The sequence below is a fragment of the Talpa occidentalis genome, unplaced genomic scaffold, assembly GCF_014898055.3.
Source record: "Talpa occidentalis isolate TD23 unplaced genomic scaffold, MPIMG_talOcc4v2.1 talOcc4.3, whole genome shotgun sequence".
NCBI classification, from domain to species: domain Eukaryota; kingdom Metazoa; phylum Chordata; class Mammalia; order Eulipotyphla; family Talpidae; genus Talpa; species Talpa occidentalis.
In genome coordinates, this window is record NW_023603184.1 from 60,243,971 (window position 1) to 60,258,329 (window position 14,359).

Sequence of the window (14,359 nt, forward strand, 5' to 3'; positions counted from 1 at the left end):
AGATGCCTGGAGTAATAATAGGAATAAACTTCTATGTCAGCATGAAAGTTTCATGTTGTACTTACAAATAAATCTCCTAGTAGTAACAACTTTTACCAAGAAGAGAAATAAGGAGAGACTCTAGAAGCCCAGAGATCCTGGGATAGATGTTCTGTGTTCTGTGATGCTGGGGTAGGAGAGGGAGGCAGTGTCTCCTTGGTTTAATGGTTTGTTGATGCATCTATTGCAAAACACATCATTTCTACAGATGTTTTGTTCAAGGTAAAGATAGTCACATCACAAGTAAATCCCCTTTGTGCTGAACTTCATTTTTAGTAGATAGCCTATGTCCATAGTTTCCCTGGGGATCTTGTTAACACTCAGCTTTCTGGTCCTTATTCCAGAAATCATAATTCAGAATGTAAAGGAAAGAGCTAGGAAAATGCATTTTTTTTAAATTTTTTTTTTAAATAGAGGCATGTTTTATTTATTTATTTATTTATTTGTGTGTTTTGTTTATACATGCACTGGGTACAGTCAGAAGCACGGGAGGGTGAGAGGATTTACCAGAGCCAGAGTGGGGAGCAGAGCAGGCAGAAGGACCGAAGTACACTGCTGAGGGAAGCAGCGGGCGGCAGGAGAGGTCTGCGCGCCATGTGGGACCCTCCTCTGGTGGTCGGGGAGCAGCCGGGGATCAAACCGGCGCCGCAGAGGCCGCAGGCAGCTTCACAACCCAGCGCTCAACTGCTGCGCCACCGGGGAGGCCCGGAAAATGCATTTTTAAGGATCACTCCAAATGATTCTGATGTGGTACTCAGTTAATGACAATATGGAAAAGAATATGGGCATATAACCCAGTTACATGCCTGTAACTGAAAATAAGTATCTATTGGACTAATTTATATTGAAAACAAGAACTATTGGACTAATTTATATTGAAGTGACAGTACTCAAATGTGTTCATTCATTAGAGTTCATTGGATTTTTAACATATAAGCAGGAGATGCACTGCTCAGTTTTCTTTTTTAATTATTCTGCTGCTATTTATAGGAATTGGAATGGTCCCTGAAAAATGTTGACCTTATTCTAGAGTGATAGCCAGTTCTATCCATGTTTGCAACATTTCTTTTATGCAAGCTGGAGCTCCACTTTTAAACTGAGTAGAAACAACTCAGGAGAAGTGAACAGCTAACATAATTCTAGGAGAGAAACAGTCCATGAGTTACACTGGGTTGAAATGTTCCTTCTCCTCTGCTTATAGAACAAATAAAGCAAAAATTCCCCTTCACATCCCTGATGGCTCTGAGGGAGTAGAGAACATAGTACCTCATCCCACTTCAGGGAAGGAACTCTGCTTAAATTCATCTTTTACTTGCAGTGACTAATGGCAGCTCAAACATCAAGAGCTCTTAATACTGAACTTCTTTTGTTAAGCCCTCATCGTCTTACACTTCCAAATTTTTTCATCCTTAAAGGGAAAGAGTTTTTCTAGCTGTGGGTTGTGTGTCACATTTCAAAAATGCATATATAAATATAATAACTTTAAAACAGTTGATTTGTCATGCTCAATGTAGCTAATGCTGTGCACATAGCATCACTCACAAACACAGCCCATTATTATCAGCCCATTATTATCACTTGTGGGTACTTACTGTAGGAACATCCGTAGACTTCAACCCTCATGCCAATCTTTCCATTTGGATTCCATTCCAGGGGCACAAAGCGGATGAACCGGGCTCTCACTGAGTGTGGTAATTTGTGGTGCATCACGCTGTCAGCATTCACGTTTCCCACAAAGGTCTGCAAAGAGAAGAGGCCAGTGAGGTTTGTGATGCCTAGTTGGAAAGTATCAGCTCCTTCACATACTAGAGCTCAAGGGTATGAATGGAAATTCACATATGTTGTTTCATGAAGACTTTGAGAAAAAAATTCTCAAGTCCTTGGGTATTTCAAATGAAATCTGATGTGGTTGAAAATTCTGCATTATGTATTGTATTTTTTCCTCCAGAAATACTGTTCACTATTCGGTAAGAATTCCCCACACACATTCTATGAATAAGTCAATCCCCACAAGTCCTAAGACATGGCACCTAAAAGCTTCCCAAAATAAATAATACAACTAAGCTCCAATACCAATATTCATAATTGTTGTGGTAAGGGAGATAACTAACAATTTCCTTTAGAAAGGAAAGGCCTTTACTGGAGCAATTGTTACCATTAATTGAGGCCACTCACTATGCTAAGCACTTTTCATTATCATTATTACCAATTTATAGATAAAAAGCTGAAGTGTAGAGATAAAAAGGAGAGTTAAAAAAATCTTTTAAATCATCCAATTGGTTAGTAACTTACCTGAGATTCGTTCCAAAGTTACCTTATTCCAAAGCCTATGGTTTTTCTGCAGTCCCTCACTCTTCACTGTTCTATTGTTAATTGTTAGAAGAGGACTAGCAGGAGGTTAAATTTTTATGTAATTCGATTTCACATTTCCTTGTGAAGTTTAAACAAAGGAACTGGCAATACGGGAGCTATTTGGCACACTTAAATTATGCCTGATAGTCTTCATTTGGACGAATGATTTCTGGAGTAGAAATTGTTTTGCAGATGGACTCCAGAGTCTCATACCTCTTGCGGTAATATATACATAATGTAAAATTTACAATTTCCACCATTTTAAATCAAATAGTTCAATGGCAGTAAGTACAGTCACATTATCATAAATTTCCCCAGAATCTTATCATCCTAGTTGTACCTAATCTTTAAGGAAGGACATCAACTAGCACATTTATTTACATAGCTCATATGAGCTATCATCTGCTGTTTTTCTGACTTAAGTATTCCTAGTTAAATCCTGAGTGCTAATGTCCTATCAATATCATCAAATAAAATAAAAATCCACTGGTTTCTCAACTGACCAAACTATGCATCAAATAAAAGATTAAATTTGATAGAGTATATATTTTCAAAGATACATATGTCAACCTCGATTGTGTGCTCACAGCACCTGTGAATCTACATTGCCTTGATAATCTGATGTTTTGTTGCACACTAAATTTCTCCTGCCTAATAATTTTGACCTTAGACAACCAATACAATTGCTATCATGTGACACAAAGCGGTTTATGAAGAGGTCAAGTCCTACTTTGCCACTATACCTGCAGTAAAAACCCTCATGTAAGAAAATGACTTGGTGGAGAGCAATGCCTCAAGATTCAAATTCAACATATGAGTCTACAGGTAAGTCAAAGGCTTGGGCATTATATCTTCATTCCCAAGTGAATAAATTCATTTGGCAGATTTCTCTTCCCACAGTCCATGCTCTCAATTTTAGCAACAGACACAGGTATAAAGCTTCTTCAATTACTTATTCATCTGGGAGGACTCTTTTTTGGTGAAATTTAGTTCTTTTAAAAATGTATTTGTATCCACACTTCTTTGATACATGTGTGCCTACACTGGGGATGGTCAGTTCTTGTGCATTCTCATTGCTATGGCTGGAGTGAAGGCATTTCATGTTTTTCTATGACATAACTAGGGAATCTTCCATCAAATACTCTTGTTGGAAAGTGTGCTACAATCCACCTCCCCAGGCACATAAATACCCTGGAATCATATTTAAAATCATATTTAAAATCATATTTAAAATCATATTCTAGCTGAAGTTTCCACAGGATATAACCCACATCTAAGTATTATGTAATTTGTAGACTCAATAGATATTATACTGATAGTGGAATCCTCGTTTTATAATTCCAAATAAAATATTTATTTTATGAACTTGAAATCCTTTATTTAATCCCAACTTGTGCATTGTGACTCTGGCGGTGATTCTCGTAAATGGACATAGCATCCTGGTGTGATTATGTAACATTGGGCAAGCAACTTAATCTTTCTGAGTCTGACTATCATATACTCTTGTAACCTCAAAGCTTCACAGTCTCTAAATCCTATCAATTCAGAGTCATCTCATTTCCAGCTTCATTGTTTCACAGGCTCATATACAAAAGGATCTACTGACTCAAAGATTTGAGAACTCAGAGTGTGCAAGGCATGGTCCCAGGTTCTCTCTAGAGTTAACAGCATAAAATCACATTGGAAACACTTAAAGCTACAGGAAGCTACCACCAAACTCTTACTAAATTCACCAGCCATCTTCAAACAAGATCATAGACAACATTACTTAGTAATATAAGACATTTGAGGTTGGCATGAAAAGCAAGGACAGATTTCATACCACAGGTGCTTGAATACCAAGGCCCATTAGATGAATCAAGGCTCTCATTCACTCATAACCTGCTCAGTTGCTGAAGATAATAATTGAACTACATTATGAATGACAGCTGATTCTCAGGAAAAACAAGGAAGTTCAGCAACTGCTGAATGTAGAAACTGCCAGCCTAACCTATCACATCCAGCAATAAAAACTTTAACATCTGAGAGAACAATAAACACATTTTACTTGAACAAAAACTGAAATAATTTATTACCTACAACTGCCCACTATTGCCTGACTTCTAAGAATTTTTAAAAAGTTCTATGGGGTATGAAGAAATTGATTCTAGATGGAATTTTCAGTGTATAGGATGGAATGAAGAGTACTCCAAGTAGAAATACATGGGTAAATATAAGATTATTTTTCTTTATTTTTTTAAACATTTAAAAGTTAATACCAAATTTAAAGGAAACTAGTATGTTTACAACATATGAAGAAATAAATATGTCAATAATACTATCAAAATGGAAGAAAGTGTAAGTACAACTATATGATAATAGGGACTTAATATTACATATAAAATTATATAATGTCAGTTTGAGGTAAACTGCAATATGTCATAGATGCATGAAATTAAACCAGAGTTATAGCCACAAAGCCAATAAAAAGAAAGGATGGAATATTAAAAAAACAGTAGCAACAATAACAAAAAAGCAAGAACAATCTAACACAAAATGAAACAAGGAATTAGAAACAAAGGAATAAATAACAGAGACATAAAAATTCAAGAAAGTAGACAGAATCATACCCAACTAAAGATTATATTAAAAGAAAATTGAGAAAAAAAAACTCTAATTAAAAGGTGGAAAGTATCAGGCTAAGTAAAAAAGCAAGGCCTAACTATTTTTTTTATTTGATACTCTTTTTTTTAATAATAAAGACAATGTTAGTTTGAAAGTAATAGATACTACATGCAAATAGTAGGCATAATGAACCTTTGGTTCCTTTATTAATATCAGGAAAAGCAGGTTGCGCAATATGATACTAGGGACATTTCAAAATTACAAAATATCAGTTATTCATGAATACATAAAAAAACTAAATGTGTGTGCACCTACAACAGAGTTTTAAGCTACAAGAAATTAAATCTGACAGAAACAAGAAGGTGAAACAGTTACAAGTGTATATCGTCAAGTGCACATGAAACATTCATTAAGGGAATATAGTCAACCCAATAAAGAAAGCCTCAATAAAACCAAATTTGTCTTCTGAACATAATGAAATCAAATTAGGAATTAACAATAATAAACTAAACAACACTCAAATACTTGGAAGTTAATAACACATTTCTAAATCAAAGAAGACATTATTAAGTAATTTGAATTGAATGGTAATAGAAACTCAATAACAAAATTTGTGGAACATAGGCAAAGCTGCCATACAAAAGAGTAATGCCTTTAAATGGTTTTATAATCAGAATGATTTAAAATTAACAATCTAATCTTCTATTCCAAGAAGATAGAATTATAAATTCATCTGAAAACATTAGTAAATTGGAATACTATTCAGCTATTAAAAAAAAAACACTAATGATGCCCACTCTAAAACATTAGGTTAAGCAAATGAAGTCCGCCAGAAAGAGTACATACTGAATTATTCTATTATAGGAAGTTCTAGAACAGGTAGAACTAAGGTCTGATATTAGAATCAGATTTGTGATTTTCTTGATGATGATAAGTAGAAAATAACTGCAAAGAATATTCATATATCCGTATAATAATTATAAACTTATTAGATAGGAAATCTGTATTAATTTCATTTTAAAGATGAGACAATTTAATTTTGGAGGATTTAAATTGAGTCATAAGTCATAAATCAATAAAGTATAAACTGGGATTGGATTACAGAGGTTCTGATTAAGGTACAGTAGCCCTTTTATCTCAGTCCCTTTATCACCTCCATGTGTCAGATTTCTGAAACCAAGTAATTGCCAAGGCACAATAATAGTTCTCATTTTTGTGGCTCTCCCCACACCAGACACTTGCTAGACCCTCTGCATATATTAGTTTAATTCATTCCATTTATAGCCAGTGAGGTCATAGCCAATTTCCTCACTATAGAAGACATCCTGCACCTCCATCCATCTGGACACATACATTTAATTTTTCTGAATTTGCAATACATCTTACAATTGCATTTCAGTTAATTTAGTGTTACCCACCTCACTGGGAATCAGTAGCAGATAACTCTGAATAATATGTATACACTACTTCTCAGAAGCTTATGTATTTCTTACCCCATGCCAAGCAGTGTTACATCAAATCTGGCAGAAGTCTTGAATCATTGTGATGAGATAATGTTATCAGTGTTGTCGTTTTTAAAATCACATGTATGGTGTTTGATAAAGCTGCGTGTTCATTTTGTCTCTACACATGGTGCAAATGTTAGTCTTTCAACTTATTTCTTCCCTGGTGGTTAAATAAACTTGAAGATCAAATAAATGAAGCTCCCATGAGTTTATGAAAGGAAGCAGACAAATAGAAAGGACTTATGGGAGGAGCTTCCTCAGTATTGAGTGTGTGGAAGTAAAAATGAGTAAAGGAAAAGGTATGAGTCAGCAGTCATCTGCCCCCTTTGCCACATGTTCCTTGACAATAAATGGCATTTTGGGTTCTGAATGGAGAAACCTGCAATCAGAATGAAGGGGCTGATGCTCTTTTCCTACTGTGTCAGGCAGCTCATGGAGGAGGTAGAAGCTGCAAGACGAAGACGGGACTATGGCTGGCACTTGTCAGTGGAAAGCAGCCGGGCCAGGGCTAGCTACCACTAGAGCCACTTATCTGGATTCCAAAAATACACCAGATGGAACCAGCCCACAATGAGGGCCCTGACTGCAAGGAGACTGCAGGCGTCCAGGAGCCACGGGAGATGCTGTGAATGTGACTGCATGCAGTCTGGGCGTGCGACATCCACATTCCACCTCAGTGACCTTGACAGGAAGTATCAGGAATGCTCAGGGCGACTTCTATTTCAACTCTGGTGCTCTGCCAAATAGGTCCTGCTGCCCGAGGGCATGTTTTAGTGGAAACAGCAGAGTGAAAGAGAAAGGAGATGAGTTGGGCTGCTCACCCTAGCCACCCTACTGACGGCTCCGTCGTCCCCAGGATGCTACTTGTACAGTAATTCTCTTGAAGATATAGACCCTATCTTATTTTTAAGCTAGAGTGTCTAGCCAAGTGCGTGGAATACAATATTTTTTTTTTTAAAGATTTATTTATTTATACAATCACTGTGAACAGTCAGAAGCGAGGGAGGGTGAGAGAATTCACCAGAGCCAGAGCAGGGAGCAGAGCAGGCAGACTGACGAAGTACACAGCTGAGGGGAGCAGCGGGCGGCAGGAGAGGTCAGCGCGCCATGTGGGACCCTCCTCTGGTGGCCTGGGAGCAGCCGGGGATCGAACCGGCACTGCAGAGGCTGCAGGCAGCCTCGCAACCCAGCGTTCAACCGCTGCGCCACCGGGGAGGCCCGAATACAATATTTCTTAAAGGTATATTGAAATGGTATCCTGTAACCCAAACCAAAATACGTGTATTTGTTGAAAAATCAGTGACTTACAAACAGCATCTTAATATTGCTCAGTTACTAGTAAGTTACTGAATAACAAAGGGAATGCATGAATAAAGAAGCATAACTCTCCTGGATCTTGATTTTCTCATCAGGAAAAAATAGTGAAAACACAGTCATAAGGGCAATTGTGAATTTTACATTAAATAGCATTCAAATCACATTGCATATAGTAGATTCTCACCAGTGTATGCAATACAAAGAGAGAGAGAGAGAGAGAGAAAGAGAGAGAGAGAGAGAGAGGGAGAGGCTAATATCTTATTCCTGTGTAAACTATTAACTTAATTAAAAATATATAATTTAAGAAATATGTATCTTTTTGTTATAGTAGATTATAATGCCATGACTTTTTAATATCACCTAGTGCCATGCAAGGCATTTGTTGATCATAATTACATACTAATAATTCTATAATCAAAATTCATAATTATAAAATCATAATTTCTGAATGCCATTCAAAGGGCTCTAAAATAGTCCAGACTGAAGCCAAGTAAGAACTAGTAGTCCAGAGTTAATTAGAAATATTTTTTTTCTTATTTAATAAGATGTGTTTAATAAGGCAGAGGGTAATTAGCTCACATACCACAAAATGAAAACTAAAATTGATAAACCCACTCAGTCTTCAGTGTTCCAAACAATTATGCAGGGGTATATATCTCCAAATGGAATTCAGACAGGAAGTTATAGAAAAGAAAATGAGAAAGGTAGGTGTTAGGTACTGGCCAGTATTGGTAGCTATTGGGGAATTCAAAAATATACATGGGGGTGGGTGGCAAAAAGGAGAAATAAACTATTGATTTTTTTTCTACTTTTACCTATTTGTCGTGCAGCACTTTTTATCATTATAAGTACATTCAAGGTAAACCTACTTGTAATTTCATAGAAGCAGCTGTTCAGTTAGTCTAAATGCCCACCCAGAATTTGATTTTTCAATAAGAATGTTGAATACGGGGTTAAAGTCTCAGTGCTATCAAGCTATCAGCAGCCACTGCTGCATGAGTTCAATCCCTGGCCAGGGAGGTGACCCATACGGCGCAGCAGACCTCTCCTGTCTCCCTGCTGTTCCCCTCAGCAGTGGATTTCAGTAGATCTGCCTGTTCTGCTCCCCACTCTATCTCTGGTGAATCTGCTCTCCCCCCACACCTCTGGCCTGCACCCCAGGTCTTATATGCATAAACAAACAAACAAACAAGCAAACTAATAAATAAATCTAAGGGAAAAAAGTATGTTGAATAAGAATGGCCCCATCTCTTTAGCTTAATTCTCATAGTTGGCAAAGAAGATGACTGAAACCTGCCACTCTTCACTCTGCCTCGTTCGCCTGGCTGTGCCCTCCGGAGCTACTCAGGATTCAGTACAACAGTAAAGAAAATCTGTCATTTGATCTCGACCCCAAGTTCAGTGGGTCTCTCAAGTAGAGCATGCTGCCTGCAGTTGAATTCCTGTCCTGCTGCCCAGTCTAGGAATTCTGTGCTCACTCTTTTTGGGTTTTAGAACAGTAATGATGAGGAGACATTTGTTCACTCCTGTGTCTGCAGGCAGAAATGCCCTCCAGTGGGTGTGCGCACTCCTGTTCCATTGTCAGCCCTGACAGAAACTGGTCCAGTTTCTCTGTGCAGTCAGTGCCAATTGTCCTTCTGCTCCCAGGCTCCCCAACCTGACCTTAGCCGTCAGTCATCCTGAAACTTTGCTGCTATGTCACTGGTTCAGAAAATGAAACTTTAAGGAGTCCTAATATTAGCCATTTAATTATTAAATAATTATTAATTAATTATTAATTCCATAGTAAAGTTATTTAAGATCAAATCTTACCAGATGTAAATCTTCAAACATATTTCTGAAACCCTATACCAAAGCATCCGGCATGTCCCTGGTATTTCCAAGTGAAGAAGATAGTAAGATTTTCAACATAAGTTACTGAGTAAACCACCAAAATGACAATCAATGTTTGCAAATAAATGCTGCTTACTGGAGAAACCAGTGCCTTCATTGACTGCACTGGACCCCTGGCAGTATTATCTGGATTCTCACCATGCAGCACAGCATGGTCACAGAGCATCTGGGTCTCTGCCTCCACTGTCGCCATCAAAGTGATTAATGCTACATCACATTTCCTCATCATTCCCCTAATTTGATGAACCGGTGTGTTTCATTGCATCAAAACTGTTCTATCAATACCTTAAGCACAAATAGAGCTCATTGAATGTTATGAGTTATAGATATCAGAAAAAGGCATTTGTAAAGCTATTTTAAAGTAGAATCTTAAGTACTCTTAAATTGCTATTGACCTCTATCAACTTATAACTTGAAGAACTAATCATCTTTTACTTGAAGGCACAGTCACTGTATTAAGTTGTTTCAAACTCTTCCTGTAGACCAGTAGGAACCTTATATACACAAATTGGCTGTTAGTTTTCCTATTGCATCTATGGCTCCTTGGTCACTATTTTCAAGAAAATAAAACATGAACAATAAATAATGTAGCAATTGTGCAGATCAACCCATAACTAAATAGAATTGTGGCAATAGTGTCTACTGAATTCGATGATCCAGATCAATGATTGTTCTTGAAGATACTATGTATGTAAAGATAAACATTTGGTTAAAATTAAGTATATGAATATGACAGCAAACTACTTCAAGGCAGTTACATAGCTTTTGCTATGTTCTGAGATTCTGATTTTTGCATGACTTCTGCTGTGTTTAAATGCAAGGGGTAATAAAGTCAATGTTATAACAGCGTCACATTTTTATGTTTCCTTCTCTGTGCTGAGAACCTATAATACCAACATGTATAGCAGCTTGACCATATGCTGCGTGGCTAGAAGAGACTGAAATACAAAATCAGACACTTCACAATCCAGGAAAACAAAAGAAACAATCTTTTTGGCTCTCTTCAATTTCTCAAAACCAAATAGAAACTTTCTCCAGAAAGAAGTGGGGAAATGTGCATGGAAGTTGACAGGAAAACTGACTTCCTTTCAGAGAGCTGGAGTGGAGGAGACACACTGCAGCAAGGGGTAGACGCTGAGCCCAAGAGATGAGTGTGTTCAGGCTGAAGCCTTGGGGCAAAGGGAAAATGAAAACCCAGGAGCACAGACTGCACAGCTCATATCCCTTCATATGCACAGAGATGGCTAACGATGTGCAGAGAGATGTCCCTTCTCCCACATCACCTGCCTTCCTACCTTGCTTTATTTTCCTTCCTGAATTCATCACCACCTGAAAAATCAAATTCACATGTCTGCCTACTTGTTTGTCTCTCAATGGCACTGCAAGCTCCTTGAGAGCAGGGTTTCCTATGATAGCAAGTGAAAAATCCATAAAGGCTTATTGAATGAAGACTGACAAACAGTACTTATTCCTTTCATTTCATATTATAGGACCATGTTATATTTTTTAAAGATTTATTTTTATTTTATTTGTGCATAAAAGAATTGGGTTGTAGGCCAGAGGTGCAGGGGGTGAGAGGACTCACCAGAGACAGCAGGGAGCAGAACAGGTGGATCTACTGAAATACACTATGGCTCAGGGGAGCAGCAGGAGAGATAGGAGAGGTCTGCTGCACCATATGGGTTAGCTCCCTGGTCAGGGATTGAACTCATGCAGCAGAGGCTTGATAGCACTGAGACTTTAACCCCTGTACCACCAGGGAGCCGCAGGATCATGTTGTATTTTATGGAGCATCTTAAAGGAATTATGCTCCATGAAAATGTGAACATAGTATCATAGTGAGAGAACTTCATGTTCACAGCTTGTGGTGGCAGAGATAGGAGTTTTAAGAAATCTTGTCAATGAAATACAATGAGTTAAAGGAAAATTGAAGCAATATTACATTGGCATGTACTTTCTACTACAAAGCTAACTGTAATAATGCTCTTAATTCCTAGCATAGAGGACTGCAGGGTGGCCAATAGAAAGCAAAGTTTCGATGTATAGAGTTGAGAAATCTTGTGCTCGCCCGCCTATCAGAAGTTATCTGAGAGAGTAGCATCAAATAGTTTGTCAGTGCCTTTCCCCATAGCATTTTGCCTATATGGTATCTTGTGCCTGTGAGGGTTGTGTTGCTGACACCACAGGTTACCTACGGACTGTAGTCTGGTTCCTACTGTTTTTATATACAATTAGACAGAGAATGTGCTAAATCTGACGCTAGTCCTATGAGGACCAAGAAATACCCAAAAGGCTGTAGAATGCTCTTAACCTTATTTCTTTCCCAAAACATTTCAAGTTCACTTCCAAATATCAATGTCTACACCAGCAGAGAAGTCCCAACACACCTGTCATGTTGCTGATTTTACTTTGAAGAAATAGCAAATTCTCACTAGAAATAAGAACAAAAAAGCAGATATTATGACTCTTATAATTTTTTCCATTCATTTCCCTAAGATTTGGATCTGAAACTAGCACTCTGCAGAGCAGATGTAAGTGGCAAGACCATGTGACAGGCCAAGTTTATCATGATCTTTGCATCTTCTCCCTTCATTGTTCCATTCCTGTTCTTAGCTGACTTTCAACTTTTTCTGTTAAATTATTAGCAGCTCAAGCAGTAACCCTTTCTAGGGAAAATCAGCATTTATAATTTTTAAAAGGATACTTGAAGCACAAGGGGCCGAAGAAAAAATGCAGGAAGTAAAGGAAGGAGGGCAGGAAGAAAAATGCTTACATCTTGAAGGACTTAATTTCTGATGTTATTTGTCCTAGCGAAATGAGACCAAAAAATATGGATTGTTTGTGCTAACTCTGAGGTCTGTCCCTAGTAAATGAAGCCCTAAGTAAATATCTGGTATATGGTCACTTCCCTCCATTTCTACCACTGCCTTCATCTCCTTGCTGAATTACTGCAACAGGCCTCAGATAACCTTCCTTCAGAGTTAGTCCCATCTAATCAAACAAGAGAGTACAGTATCTTGAAGATCAAGGACAGGTTTGAAGCTGGCCAAACGTAGAGTGTTACTATGAAAACTGTTATAAGCTGAAATGGTAAAAGAGCAATTAGCAATTACCATTCATTCATATGAAAATATTATTGCGTGTTTCCAAAAAAATAACTCTGAAGTGACACAAAATAAACCAAAAATCTAAAATAACACTCATTTAAATAAAACTAGGAGAGTGAGAATAAATGTGTCATTTAAAATAGTTTCTGGGGAAGGAGTTTCACAGGGTCACTCACTGCTTGACATGCAGGCTGCCTTTGGAATGGCTGCTGCAAACCAATGCTGACCCACAGTTTTGCTTTTCATCTTTTATCTTAAAAATGAAATTTCTCTTTGTATTTCTTTTACTTAGGGAAAATAGGTACTAGTGGAGTTCTTTTATAAAAGCCAAGTGGCTTAGCATGAACTTTCAAAAATCAGGCATGTTTGTATGTCCTTTAAAGCCCTCTGTTTCAAACTATATCCTTCTTCCACATTCCTCACTGTCCACTCCTGACATATTAAACTGCATATTAAAGACTCACTCAAACACAACAGTGAGTAACTTCTTCAAGCATTAGCTCTGGTGTCACTCCCCATTTCCTTATTATTTCGTCAGTCGTAGCAACACAGCAGAAATGCTGGAATAGGTATTGATGCTGTCTCTCTTCCAGAGAGCAATCACCTTGAGGATCTCCATCCTGATTCATGTCCTTAGTTCCTGGTAGGAGACAGGTGAGAAGAGCAGGGTATTTCCTATCTACATTTTCCTTGTTAGTCCAGATCTCACTTGAGAAGCATTTCCAAATCCTTAGCTGCAGGATGTAGTTTGAATTGTTCGGTTTTGGAGGGATAGACACCCTTGAAAATTACCTCCAGCCATTATTTCATGCATTCCCAAAAGTCATTCATAACATACTTCAGGATCTTAGTTTCTTCGTCTATTAAATGGAGATAATCATACGTATGAAAGGAAATAGATATTAAAGCTTTCTTTCTCAATAAAAAAGGCCCATATAGAACTACAAATTGATTAGCCCTTCTCCAATAGTTTGCTACAGTGGCTTCCACTGCTGACATTAATCATCCATCCTTCCAGCTGTTCCTGTGCATAGCTACCAGGGAAGACTGCATGCTCCACACCAAATGCAGAAGATTAAGGCTGGATAAATGTGTTTATGCCTCGCTGCATCGAGAACACTCAGGCCCTGTGAATGTTTTGTCTCATTCCTGAGTTTAAACAGTGATTTTCAGATAATCCATTTTAATTCCACACTTGGTCTGACCTGATACTGTGTGCAGTAAGTCAAACAGGCATTCTTAGTTCCTCATCTTTATATTCAAGTTCTTCTAAACAGATCCCATCCTGTTATATGAGTATTACTTCTCATAATCCCTGCAGACACTGTAAATTCCAAAAAGCACACTACCAGTCTTACTGAACATAGATATTACACACACTCTCATTTCAGTATCTTTCTGCTCTGCTATGCCTTTGCAACAAATTAGTATGCACCCAGGGGCATGGCCTCTGGAGCATACTACCTAGTTTCCAACCCTTACTGTCACTTATTGTATGTGAACTTGGGCAAGCACTTCACATTTCTGTTTAATATTTACCAA

The 14,359-nt window shown here is 37.8% G+C and overlaps 1 protein-coding gene across 2 annotated transcripts in view; it reads right to left on the reverse strand.

Moving 5' to 3' along the window:
* Positions 1–14,359, reverse strand: part of CNTNAP5 (contactin associated protein family member 5) — an 831,834-nt gene that overhangs the window by 471,798 nt on the left and 345,677 nt on the right. For both annotated transcript variants that reach the window (XM_054699622.1, XM_037523193.2), the window contains exon 4: positions 1,632–1,779. In XM_054699622.1, the coding sequence (XP_054555597.1) occupies positions 1,632–1,779 (148 nt within the window). The remainder of the gene's footprint in view (positions 1–1,631; positions 1,780–14,359) is intronic.